The sequence below is a fragment of the Moschus berezovskii genome, chromosome 10 (genome assembly GCF_049115385.1).
Source record: "Moschus berezovskii isolate FMDL1 chromosome 10, NW_MosBer_1.0, whole genome shotgun sequence".
NCBI classification, from domain to species: Eukaryota; Metazoa; Chordata; class Mammalia; order Artiodactyla; family Moschidae; genus Moschus; species Moschus berezovskii.
This window is the reverse complement of record NC_142469.1, coordinates 103081262-103093320: the sequence shown is the minus strand read 5'-3', so window position 1 is coordinate 103093320 and position 12059 is coordinate 103081262. Positions and strand designations below refer to the sequence as shown.

At 46.0% G+C, this 12059-nt stretch overlaps 2 protein-coding genes across 2 annotated transcripts in view; both read right to left on the bottom strand.

The window, feature by feature from the left end:
- The window catches only part of PNLDC1 (PARN like ribonuclease domain containing exonuclease 1), a 29714-nt gene extending 25281 nt beyond the window's left edge, over nucleotides 1–4433 (bottom strand). The window contains exons 1-3 of the mRNA XM_088840885.1: nucleotides 2315–4433; nucleotides 1850–1907; nucleotides 1500–1573 (exon numbers count right to left, since the gene is read on the bottom strand). Coding sequence (XP_088697011.1) covers nucleotides 1500–1573; nucleotides 1850–1907; nucleotides 2315–2390 — 208 coding nt within the window. The 5' untranslated portion in view covers nucleotides 2391–4433. The remainder of the gene's footprint in view (nucleotides 1–1499; nucleotides 1574–1849; nucleotides 1908–2314) is intronic.
- A 137-nt stretch (nucleotides 4434–4570) lies between these two features.
- Nucleotides 4571–11332, bottom strand: MRPL18 (mitochondrial ribosomal protein L18). Its single transcript, XM_055433679.2, has 4 exons — nucleotides 11157–11332; nucleotides 10467–10653; nucleotides 5489–5720; nucleotides 4571–4942 (listed from the first exon to the last, which is right to left on the bottom strand). The coding sequence occupies exons 1-4, from the start codon at nucleotides 11206–11208 to the stop codon at nucleotides 4871–4873; spliced, it is 543 nt and encodes a 180-aa protein (XP_055289654.1). The 5' UTR covers nucleotides 11209–11332; the 3' UTR covers nucleotides 4571–4870.
- Nucleotides 11333–12059: the final 727 nt, after the last annotated feature.

Below are 12059 nucleotides of genomic sequence, written 5' to 3'. Positions count from 1 at the left end.
TTGAAACACAGCATATTGACACAGTTTTATTATTTTTTAGTTTTTTATTAATTTTTATTGCAGTATAGTTGCTTTACAAGACACTCTTATAGTTTCAAAACAAGAAGAAACACTAAAATCTATGAAAGTTTATACATTTGAATAATTTTAAAATGTTTGTATTGTTAAAAAGATCACAAAGTAAAAGACTTTGAAGAAAGGGGAAAACAATATGAATGTATTCAAGTGCTGTTTCCCATACTTTCAAAGAGGTCTCATAATTAAGAAAAACAACCACAACAGAAAAACAGCAGGACTTCCCTCGTGGTACAGTGGATAAGAATCTGCAGGCCCATGCAGGGGACATGGGTTTGGTCCCTAGTCTAGGAAGATTCCACATGCCTTGGGCAACTAAAAGCCTGTGCTCTGCAACAAGAGCATCCTGTGCTCCAAAGGATGCACGAAGAGCAGCCCCAGGGCACTGCAACTAGAGAAAGCCCTCGCGCACAACAGTGAAGATCCGGTGCATCCAAAAATAAGTAAGGAAACAGCAGATAGGCAGCAAACACACACAGGTGTTACTCATTCACAGAAAAAGCAACAATCAGTAAAATATCTCAGGACCTATTTCTTTTCAAACAAAGTTTTACCGAAATACAGCCATGCTCGTTCATTTATGTATTAACTACAGCTGATTCCTCATTAACAAGGGCAGCACTGAGCTGTTGTTAACTTCACATGTAGACCATAGGACCCACAAAACCTAAAATATTTACTTTGGTCCTGTACAAGTACACCAAACACATGCACTTAGGAGTGCACAGTAATATATAAGAGTTACCACAGTCAAAGGAACCTTGTTTCGTCACATACGAATGGCAACCAAACATTCATCATTAGGAGATAGAGCCCAAGGATGCACAGAGTTAGTGCTAAAGAAACAAATTACCACATGTAAAGTAGAGAGCCAGTGGAAATTTGCTGCATGATACAGGGAGTGAAATCAGGTGCTCTGTGAAAACCGAGAGGGATGGGGTGGGAGGTTCAGGTGGAGGGGACATTCGTATACCTATGGCTGATTCATGTTGATGTCTGGCAGAAACCAATGCAATATTTAAAGTAATTTCCTCCAATTAAAAAAAAATTTTAAAAACTGAACCGAAACCTGTACAAGCTGATATAGAAAGAGCTCTAAATCCCTTTGCGGGGAGAAGATGCAGAACATCATATTTATAGTATGATCTTGCTATGTACGATTTCTGTTTAAAGAAAACATACATACTTTACCCTGGAAGATGGTCCAAGTGCCTTAATATTGATTCCAGCATGGAGATCAAGTTTCTGCTTATTCTGAAGAGTTAGGTCTCACAGGCACAACATGGCCAAAAACCAAATGAGCATGGAAAATGACAGCCAGTGTCTCAGAACGGCGCCAAAGCAGTTTTACCAGTAGGAAACACAGAGACAATAAAAAACTTTTTTTCAATAACTCAAAACAAACAGCTGAAGATTAAACTCACCGATCTGACAGATGGTGAACTGCTGAACACTCTGACGGGTCTTTAGATACCACTCTGATGGCAAGTCAAACAGACTGTGAAAAAACAGACGTCTCAGTCCAGAGGCAAGGAGATTCTATCAAGGCAGAAGCCTCCACGCTGGCTTAGCAGCTCTCATCCAGGGCAGCGCTTTCCTTGTTACAACAACCAGGGAACCTGCCTTTTGTGGAAAGCCAGCCAGGTCCCCAAACCCCCACAAAAAGCTGTCCTGTCCGCCCGCTGCCAACAGGGTGTCTGCTAATAAGTAACATTGGCCAACCAGGGCACTGAAGAGGCTTTCCAGCCCAGCTCTAAGGAGGCTTTAGCTTTACCTGATCTGCTGGGGCCCAGACAGGTTAGAACGAAGGCCCGTGAACTCTATATCCAGACCTGCAGGAGAAGCAAAAAAAGACAAGTCCCCAGGCACAGACCATCGCAAAGCTCTTCACGCTATAAACGCTGCAGGTGGCAAAAGTACTGGCTTACCTTCTTGGTGCTCGAGAAGCCAGGTGAGGTCGAGAAAGGAAAACAGAGGGAGCCAAAGTGAGGATGCCACACCACCCCATTCCACCTGGACCTCACAGGGGTTACGAGTGGAACTGCTAACCAACATCCCACTGCCCAAACTTGAGGAGTCCCTCTGTCCTTCCGAGGGACCCTGCTTGAGTCTCCTGCGGCCTGGAGACCACCCCACTGGGCCTCACCTCTCCCGCCCGGTCCCGCCTGAGAACCAGACCCTCCCCAGGCGCGCCAGCCAGCCAGCTCCAGCGCCAAAGCTTAGGATCCCGGGGCCTTACCCAAGAAGTCCGCGCCCAGGATGAGCTCCTGCAGCAGAGGGAGGCTCTGCTCAAACTCATCGGCGCCTATGTCCATGGCCACGCAACAGCTCCGCGGAGGGCGCCGAGTGCGACGTGTCGCCTCGCGCTTACACGCAAACGCCGCGCCGGCGCCTTAAAAGGCTCGCGGGTGAGAGCGGGTGGGGGAGCAGGGAAACGCACAGCCCCCGCGCATGCCCACCAGCCGCGGAAGCGCAGCGGGTGTTGCAGCCACCTCTGTCCACAGGCATTTCATCTTGTATTTGATCCCTAGGCTGGAGAATCCCAGGGACGGGGGAGCCTGGTGGGCTTCCGTCTATGGGGTCACACAGAGTCGGACACGACTGAAGTGACGCAGCAGCAGCAGCACACTTAAGGACGTGAGTTTGAGTGAACTCCGGGAGTTGGTGATGGACAGGGAGGCCTGGCGTGCTGTGATTCACGGGGTCGCAAAGAGTTTGACACGACTGAGCGACTGAACTGAACTGAGGCTTAAGGATCGCTTGGACCCCGCCCTAGCAATCAGAGGTCGTTTAAGCTCAGCAGCAGTTCCTTTGCAATCCCTACAAGAGAATGTCATTTACGTAGACCTGGAATATTAAGAGGCATGGTGGGACAAAGTAGAGCCCGAAAGAGTAAAAACATACCAGTAAACAGCACCTGAAGGAACTGCAATAGAGCAGGTACTGCAGCTATGGTGTGGGTATAGGGGTCCCGCTCTGCCTCTGGTTTTTAAATCAGCACTTCTTCCCACCTTGGCCATCACTGTTAACTGCTAACTGTTAACTGCATAACTGTTAACTGCTCCGTACTCTCCTCTCCTCCCTGCCCCCTTTTCCCCCACTTGGCATTGCTGTTGCCTTTGTAACACCATTTATCCAACTTGCTATACCAAGTCTCAAAAATTGCCCAAAGTGAAGGAATTCTTGCTACTGAGATGATCTAGATCCTGTGCCTCCTAGAAAAAAATCCCCACCAGGTGGTGCAGTGGTAAAGAATCCACCTGTCAGTGTGGGCAAGGTGAGTTTGATCTCTAGGTGCCCAAGATCCCCTGGAGAAGGAAATCACAACCCATTCCAATATTCTTGCTTGGGAAATTCCACAGACAAGAGGAGCCTGTCCAGTTATAGTCGATGTCAGACTTCACTAAGCAACTGAACCACTACCACTTACAGGTGAACCCTATTTTTGTCAATTTCCAAAGCCACACTACCCCAGTCCATGGTCTTGTGTCCTCCCTTGAACTCTAGACTCCTTTGACAGCCTTCTAGAACTGTGGTCTTTAAGATGAGGAAAAAAAATATTAAAACTATCATGGTTGTGGTGTTAGACACAGTCGTGCCTGACTCTCTGTGACTCCATGGACCCCGCCAGGCTCCTCTGTCCATGGGAATCTCCAGGCAAGAATACTGGAGTGGGTTGCCATTCCCTTCTCCAGGGGATCTTCCCAACCCCGGGTTCAAACCCAGGTCTCCTGCATTGCCAGCAGATTCTTTATCATCTGAACTACCAGGGAAGCCCAGAACTATTAATATATACCTATAAATGTCTCTACCAGAATATCTACAGATAAAGCACTGCATCCTGAAGGCCTCTTAGAATGAATCAAACTTTTAAAAAATATTGATTGCATACGTTTTCCCTTTTAAAATAATACCCTGAATACTCAGATCCATGAGAGCAATATTATTTCACTTCTATATAAATACACAACTGGAGAACACATTTAAAATGGGGGGGGGGGAATACACTAGAAGCCACTCTGCTTACCGGCTCTTCCTCACCACGTTTCTTAAATAGCCAAAATCAGTGAACACCTTAGTCTGATTTAATCAATCATTTAAGAGACCTGCCATGATCCCCATCTACCCTACTTCAACTTTAAATGAACCCGAATGCACCTCAGGTTTCCATCTCCCAACAAATTTTCCCTTAGATGGTATGGACTCACCTTGCTTCCTTTTCTCACTGCAGTCCTTTCTTCAAATCTGGTTCTGTTAGGATCCAGGAGCCCAAGTAGGGTTAGGATTTGCCCTTATCTTCACATTACTATTGATAATAAACTGATACTGACATCTCCTATTTTAAAAAAGCCTCCAAACCTGAGCAGCAACAGCTCTCATTTACTGAGACCACTTGCTATGACCTAGCCACGGTGACAAGTGCACAAACCTTTAATGTGTATCCCTGCCACAGAGAGTTCATAGTTGGAGAAAATGTCATATAACTAGAAAATAATAAGAGTTAATAATATACCTTTATTCTTTAACTTATAAACAACAATTTAATTTGTCCTTCAGAAGTTAACTACAATCGGCAACAGTTTTTCTCAGATATTTCTCTCACGTCCAAGAGAAGAAGAATTCAGCCCTGGATTTAAGACAAACACACCGAAGGAGAGAAGACGACCTCAACTAAAACACTCTGCTGTCAGATTTCTGTATAAAACGTCCAAACTGGCAGTTCTTCCAGAGGCTCTCTTCTGATGAATGAAGAGCGGACAGCTTTCATTTACAAGCTCCAAACAATGCTTCTGCTTCATCCATAGATTCTCCGAGGCTCCTGCAGCACCACACCACCCTCTATCATGGCAATCTGTAGTCGTTTCATCTGGTTTTGAAGATCAAGAAAGAAGGAAAAGATGAAGTCAACACTACAAGCTGACTTAGCGACCGAACAACAAGCTGACCATAAATAGCTCACTTCACAAGAGGAAGAGAAATAAACCACCAATCTGCTCCTTGCGAACTTCTCAGCCTACACTAGTTTTTTCAGAAAGTGATCTTAATAATGACACAGATAAAAGGTGCAGAGATGTTAAGGATTAGCAGTATTTGAAAATATTCTGTAGACAAGATGATACTATATGAACAGCAGAGAAGTCAACATTACGGCTACAGAATTGGTCGCGTGGGTTTGAACCCTGCCCAGTGCCACACTGAGCCAGTCAGCCAACCTCAGCTAACTTACAGAAGAGGGACCACGAGTCCTGATGCTAAGGCTGCTGTGAAGCTGAAGTGAGGTACTGTGCATCAGGACACTCAACTCAGGGCTGGACACTTGGAAAGAACTTTATAAACGAACTACTATTATGTAAGTATCCAACGTCAAGAATTAACACGACACCTTTTAACTAAGTAGTGAGAACAAAAATACCGAGTCTGACGCTGCCTCCCAAGGAGTGGGTTGGTAGACCATGAAGTTGATTCCTGCTTCCAAGCACCGCTGTGCCAGCACTCGTCCTACGCTCTCACAAGCCACCACATTTTTGGTGCTATAAAGGTGCTTTTTAATGGCCCATTCACGAGTGGATGCGGAAACCACAACCTGGCCGTTGCGATGCTCAACAAGTGCTTCTATATGATGCTGACTCCTTATAACTCGCAACCTAAACAAGGTGACAGGAGAACAAAAATCATAAAAGAATTCTAAAGCCAAATGACTTCAGGTGAATAACTGCAAAAATATTTCTCAAGAATGCAACGTATGGTTCATTTACGTCAGCATACTCAACCTGGTTTTTACTTGGGAGAGGTATTTTTCCTCTGCCTGTATGAGGATATCCTCAATAGTAACCCAAACATTTCTACTTAACCCCAGATATCCAGAACAAAGTTGGGATTTCTTTAGAGCTGAGATTTCACACGGTATCTACTTCAAAAAAGGAACTGAAGAGGCAGAGCTAACTTGCTGACTCTTCACTGGATAAAGATACACTTACTCTATACTTTGCCAACCAAGGTCCGTCTAGTCAAGGCAATGGTTTTTCCCGTGGTCATGTATGGATGTGAGAGTTGGACTGTGAAGAAGGCTGATCGCCGAATAATCGATGCTTTTGAACTGTGGTGTTGGAGAAGACTCTTGAGAGTCCCTTAATACTGCAAGGAGATCCAACCAGTCCATTCTAAAGGAGATCAATCCTGGATGTTCATTGGAGGGACTGATGCTAAAGCTGAAACTGCAATACTTTGGCCACCTCATGCGATGAGTTGACTCACTGGAAAAGACTCTGATGCTGGGAAAGGTTGGGGGCGGGAGGAGAAGGGGACGACGGAGAATGAGATGGCTGGATGGCATCACCGACTCTGTGGACATGAGTTTGAGTGTACTCCGGGAGTTGGTGATGGACAGGGAGGCCTGGCGTGCTGTGATTCATGGGGTCGCGGAGAGTCGGACACGACTGAGCGACTGAACTGAACTGAACTACTCTATACTTTATTCTCCAAAATAAATGTAAGATGGATCCAACATTTAAATATAAAAACAGAAGTCACGTGAGTACTAGAAGACAACATTTTTAAACAATCTCAAAGTAAGATAAGCCTATTTAACTATATCAAGCTACTTAACAAACTATATCATACAGCTTTTATAACAAAGAAAAAGTGACAAAGTTTTCTGCATGCTAAGAAAAATGAAAAAAAAAACAGTAAAGGAAGTCAAAAGGCAAGCAAAGAAACAAAAAATATTTTAAAATCATATATTGTTCAAAGGGCTAATTTCCATAACATATAAAAAGCCTCCTATAATCAATAAGAAAATGACTAGTAACTTACTAGGCAAAGATTTGGACAGATTGTTCAGAGAGAAGGAAACTACTAATGACTCTTAAAACCCACTAATATATGCCCAATCTCAGTGCTAAACTGCGTGCATGAGACAATTACAGCACTGGTTGAAATCATAAAAGATAATCATCAATCTGGAATCAGTGAATTAAAATAGTCATGCAATGGTATTTTACATTAACTTTAAAGTTATTTCACACAGCTAAGAACAAAGTAGCACTTTATGCTGCGACTGCTGCTGCAAACATTTCTTGAACACTGACTGTACCAGGGAGTCCTAATTGTTTACAGGTGTCGCTCATGTCGCAAAACTAATCCCATTATCCTTTCTTTCCTTTTGGGCTGCAGAAACTGACACAGAAAGGTTAAATAACTTAAGCAATATTGCAACTAATGGTAAGAAATGGTCATAGGCAGGATTTAAGACCAAGGGTCTGGCTCCAGAGCCAATGTTCCCAACCAACACAAAATACTTCCAAGACGTATTCTGTGGTGGAGGTGAGGGTGGTGGTGAAGGAATGGGTGGGGAAATGCAGAACAACATATATGGTAAGGTAAGATTTATATTCGGAGAAGGCAATGGCAAGCCACTCCAGTACTCTTGCCTTGAAAATCCCATGGGTGGAGGAGCCTGGTAGGCTGCAGTCCGTGGGGTCGCTAAGTGTCAGACACGACTGAGAGACTTCACTTTCACTTTTCATTTTCACACACTGGGGAAGGAAATGGCAACCCACTCCAGTGTTCTTGCCTGGAGAATCCAAGGGACGGGGGAGCTTGGTGGGCTTCCGTCTGTGGGATCACATAAGAGTCGGACACTACTGAAGTGACTTAGCAGCAGCAGCAGCAAGATTTATATTAAAAAAAAAAAAAAACCCCAAGTTTATACTTATGTGCACAGACTAGCTATAGAAGGGTACATGAGAAACTATTCTTTTTTGGATTTTATAATATTTGCATACATTACACATTTAGAAATTAAGTTCATGATACAGAAAATGCTGGGGGGAAAAAAAAACACTGAATTCAGACTATACTAAGGTTCTTAGTATGAAACAGCATAAAAACCACTAGATTTAGAAATCTGGGTTCTACTCCTGGTTTTGCTGTTGCTGCTGCTAAGTCGCTTCAGTCGTGTCCAACTCTGTGCGACTCCATAGACGGCAGCCGACCAGGCTCCGCCGTCCCTGGGATTCTCCAGGCAAGAACACTGGAGTGGGTTGCCATTTCCTTCCCCAATGTGTGAAAGTGAAAAGTGAAAGTGAAGTCGCTCAGTCGTGTCCGACTAGTAGTGACACCATGGACTGCAGCCTACCAGGCTCCTCTGTCCATGCGATTTTCTAGGCAAGAGTACTAGAGTGGCTTGCCATTGCCTTCTCCGGGTTTTGCTGTCAGTCCCAATAAAAAAATCACAAACTCTTAATCCAGTGGTCAACACACATTTTCTATAAGGGATCAGATAGAAAGCAGAAAGGGTAGTTGGTCCCTGGAGAAAGAGAACCAGGCATGGCTTTCTTGACCTAAGAGAAGCCATTTTTGACCTAAGCCATTTTGCGATCTAACATTGGCCACTGTACGTGCTCTTGAACAGATCTCAGTAATTAATGATCGTAAGGGAAGTAAGGGAATGAAGAAACAAAGGAAAAGCAGTCAAGAAACAAAAAAGTAATAGTAAGAGAGAGTCCCGATTCCCCCTCAAGGGACACATGGAGCTCTGACACCACCTTTGAGTTCTGCGCTCAGGTGGGGATGGGAATGACGACGCTGCCCCTTGGGACTTCAACAAACTAAAGCTAGAACTCTGTAGACCTCGGCCCCGATTCTGTACTGAGTGCTTCTCTGCTCAGGCCCCTTCATGAACATGTGTGTAACCTCAGCTTAAAACTTCCCCAGTTATGCTGTTTGGGGAGACACTGCTTTGAGGAAGATACCCAGTGTTCTCTTTACTTGTTGCAAGTAATAAACCCCTCCCTCGCCTGATCTTCGTTGTGCCTTCTGGCCTGACACCCACCAAGAGGCAAACCTAGTTTGCAGGTAATTATATGGGTCAACTGCTCAACTTAGCCACAGTAATACCAGAACAGCCAGGTGAGAATGGGTGGTGGCTATGTGCCAATGAAACTTCCTTTGTGGATAAAGAAATTTGAATTTTACACAGTTTTCAAGTCACAAAATATTCTTTGCATTTTTCTTCAACCTTTCCGAATGTAAAAATATTTAGCTACCAAGCGAGCTTTGGCCCAGGAGCAAATGTCTGCTGATCCTTGTCTTAAACCATCTGTGCAATAAAAGAGTAGCACTCACTATGTCCAGGGTCACTTCCAACTTTATACTGGTAGTACTGTGAATAGGACAAATAGGTGGAAAAGGGGAGGTAGATCTCCAATTATTTAAATATCCTAATATTAATAGAAAATAATAGTTTGGCTATTTCAAAAAAATTCTAGACTTAAGAGTCAGATTATTTCAATATGAACTGCCCTGTCCCCTTTCTTTGAACCCTCCTGTTTCCTTCCCTAAACCTCTGCTCTATAAAATGGGGGAATTTACTGCACTTGCCTGAAAAAGTACTTTTAAGAAGTAAACGAGAAAATGCATATAAAATGCATATAAAATGTCTAGCATCAGGTTCCTGGCAAATAGAAAGTATTCAATAATTAGCCATCTTTATAACAAAGAATAAACACCTGACTGCTCTCCTGCCTTTACCACTGCCCCCTTAAAAATCCGTTCTCCTCAAAGGAACAAGAATAATATTCCATTCAGGCTTCAGTTCAGTTCAGTTCAGTTGCTCAGTCGTGTCCGACTCTCCGCGACCCCATGAATCACAGCACGCCAGGCCCCCCTGTCCATCACCAACTCCCGGAGTTCACTCATGTCCACAGAGTCGGTGATGCCATCCAGCCATCTCATTCTCTGTCGTCCCCTTCTCCTCCCGCCCCCAATTCTTCCCAGCATCAGTCTTTTCCAGTGAGCCAACTCATCGCATGAGGTGGCCAAAATATTGGAGTTTCAGCTTTAGCATCAGTCCTTCCAATGAACATCCAGGATTGATCTCCATTAGAATGGACTGGTTGGATCTCCTTGCAGTCCAAGGGACTCTCAAGAGTCTTCTCCAGTAAACTAAACTAAATCCCGTCAGTTTCCCACTACAATAAAAATAAAGCCTCAAGCGCTTCCTCGATATACAAAGCTAATAATATGTGTCCTACCTACGTCTCCATTCACCTCTTGGCCCAGAGCTCTAGGTACAAAAGCCTTTCGGTTCCTCAAATACACCAAGCTCATTCCCACCCTAGCTGTTTTCCTCTGTTGGCGACCCTCTTCTTGGCAGATAGTTTGGCTTTTATTCTATTTTCGGAAGGTTGGGTAGGCAACCAGTCTCCTATCCTTTACATTTTCTCCATTACACCTATTTATTTACCGTTTGCCTCCCTCTTCCCCTCCTAGACCCAGCACAACTCTGAGAGGAGAATCGCCAGCAGTTACCTGGCACACTCCTTAAACGAACTGATGAAAACAAGTTCACCGTGCAGGGCCGTGTGGTCAACACGGAGCAAGTTAATTACCTGTGCCAGAACTCACGGGAGGGCCACACGGTCCCCCAACCCCGCTCTTTTCTGGCTACAGCTAAGAGCTCCAGATTCCGGGGGTTCCGGTTGGTGAACTCAGGGGCAACAGCTTCATTTCCCACGGGGTCCGCCTCAGGCTTCACCGCTGGCTTAGCACTGGTCGAGAACGCTGCCACCCGACACCCTGAAGAACACAAATCGCCACAGGGATCTTAAAAGAATGACAAATACGGACAAAACAGGAATGTGATGTAACTTGTGCCCATCTTCTCCCCCGCAGGCCTCGCGCCCTGGAAGAGGTACAAGAGACATGTTCGGTAACGGGGTGTCGTCACCACAGAACCTGCCCTTAATTTTCTATTAGTGTCGTCATCATGCTACCGTTAGCTCCTTTACTTTTCCGTGGGAAATGACGGCTTCCCAGGTGCCTAAAAAATCCGCCTGCCCGGGCAGGATACGCCAGTCAGGTTCGATCCCTGGGTGGGGAAGATTCCCCTCGAGAAGGGAATGGCAACCCACTCCAGTATTCTTGCCTGGAGAATTCCATGGATAGAGGAGCCTGGGTGGCTACAGTCCATGGGGTCGACCGAGTTGACTGAGCACGCATAACGCATGCTGCATATAAAAGGACCACTTGTCAGTGCAGACCCTGGGGTGTAACCTGAGAGAAGCGGTAAGACTAATTACCGGGGTTTCGGCAAACCGGCAACAACTCCCAGAGCCGCGACCGAAGCGCCATCGCTGAGGAGAATCGCAGCCAAAGCCTCGGACAGACCTCGCCCTCCTCTCCTCAACGGCGTCCCAGAGAGCCGCCGGACGCAGCCATATTAACCAGGGAAAAGCCTTCGACTGACGTAAGGTCACAGATGCCTAGATGGCCGCGCGAACAAGCCCCCTGCAGCTGAGTGGCGGAGAGTGCAATCCGTCATCTCCGTTCCTCCAATCAGCGCATACGCTGTGGCGCACGCAGACGCCGGAGCCAGCCAACCACCTCGCAGCGAGCCAGGAGAGCGGTTGGGCACGGTCCGTTAAGTCGGTCCAGCTTGTCAGCAACATCTCGCGTCGCTGGGCCGCAAGGCGTTTTGGTACCTTACTTGGGCCCGATGATTGTCGGGCACACACACACACACACAACACACGTTGGTCTCTGAGAGGAAACGGCAGCGCGAGGCGGTTTTCTCTTCAGGTGTTACGGTTGTTTTTCCTAATGACTCATAAAGAACCTTGCGCGGTCCCACCCAGGCTCAGGCTCCCAACCCTAAACGCTTGAGGCCGGGAATAGAGCGCTTGTTTTGCGCGCTCTCCGCTCGAGCTCATACACTTAAGGAAAACAAGAACGCCGATTTATAAACCACCAAGAACCGTACAGAACCTCGGTCCTACCTCAGACACACCACCTTACACCACCCGCCCGCTTTTCGTCACAATCCAAGGTCCGCCCTACCACCCACCTTTCCTAGAAAGTACTAGAATGTGCAGAAGCGCACGCGCAACCTGTACCTAGGGGGAAGAAAGCGTCAGTCGGGCACCTCCTCCCTCTAGCGGTCCGACATACTGACTTCCGCTCTCTTACCTTCGCGCCCTTCTCAT

Excerpts from the sequence above, each read along its gene's own strand:
- MRPL18 (XM_055433679.2), bottom strand. The coding sequence starts at position 11,208 with ATGGCGCTTCGGTCGCGGCTCTGGGAGTTGTTGCCGGTTTGCCGAAAC. Across the intron at positions 10,654-11,156 it reads GCCGGTTTGCCGAAACCCCG|GGTGTCGGGTGGCAGCGTTC; the intron begins GTAATTAGTCTT and ends TGTGTTCTTCAG. Across the intron at positions 4,943-5,488 it reads GGGAGGCAGCGTCAGACTCG|ATGAAACGACTACAGATTGC; the intron begins GTATTTTTGTTC and ends CTTCAAAACCAG.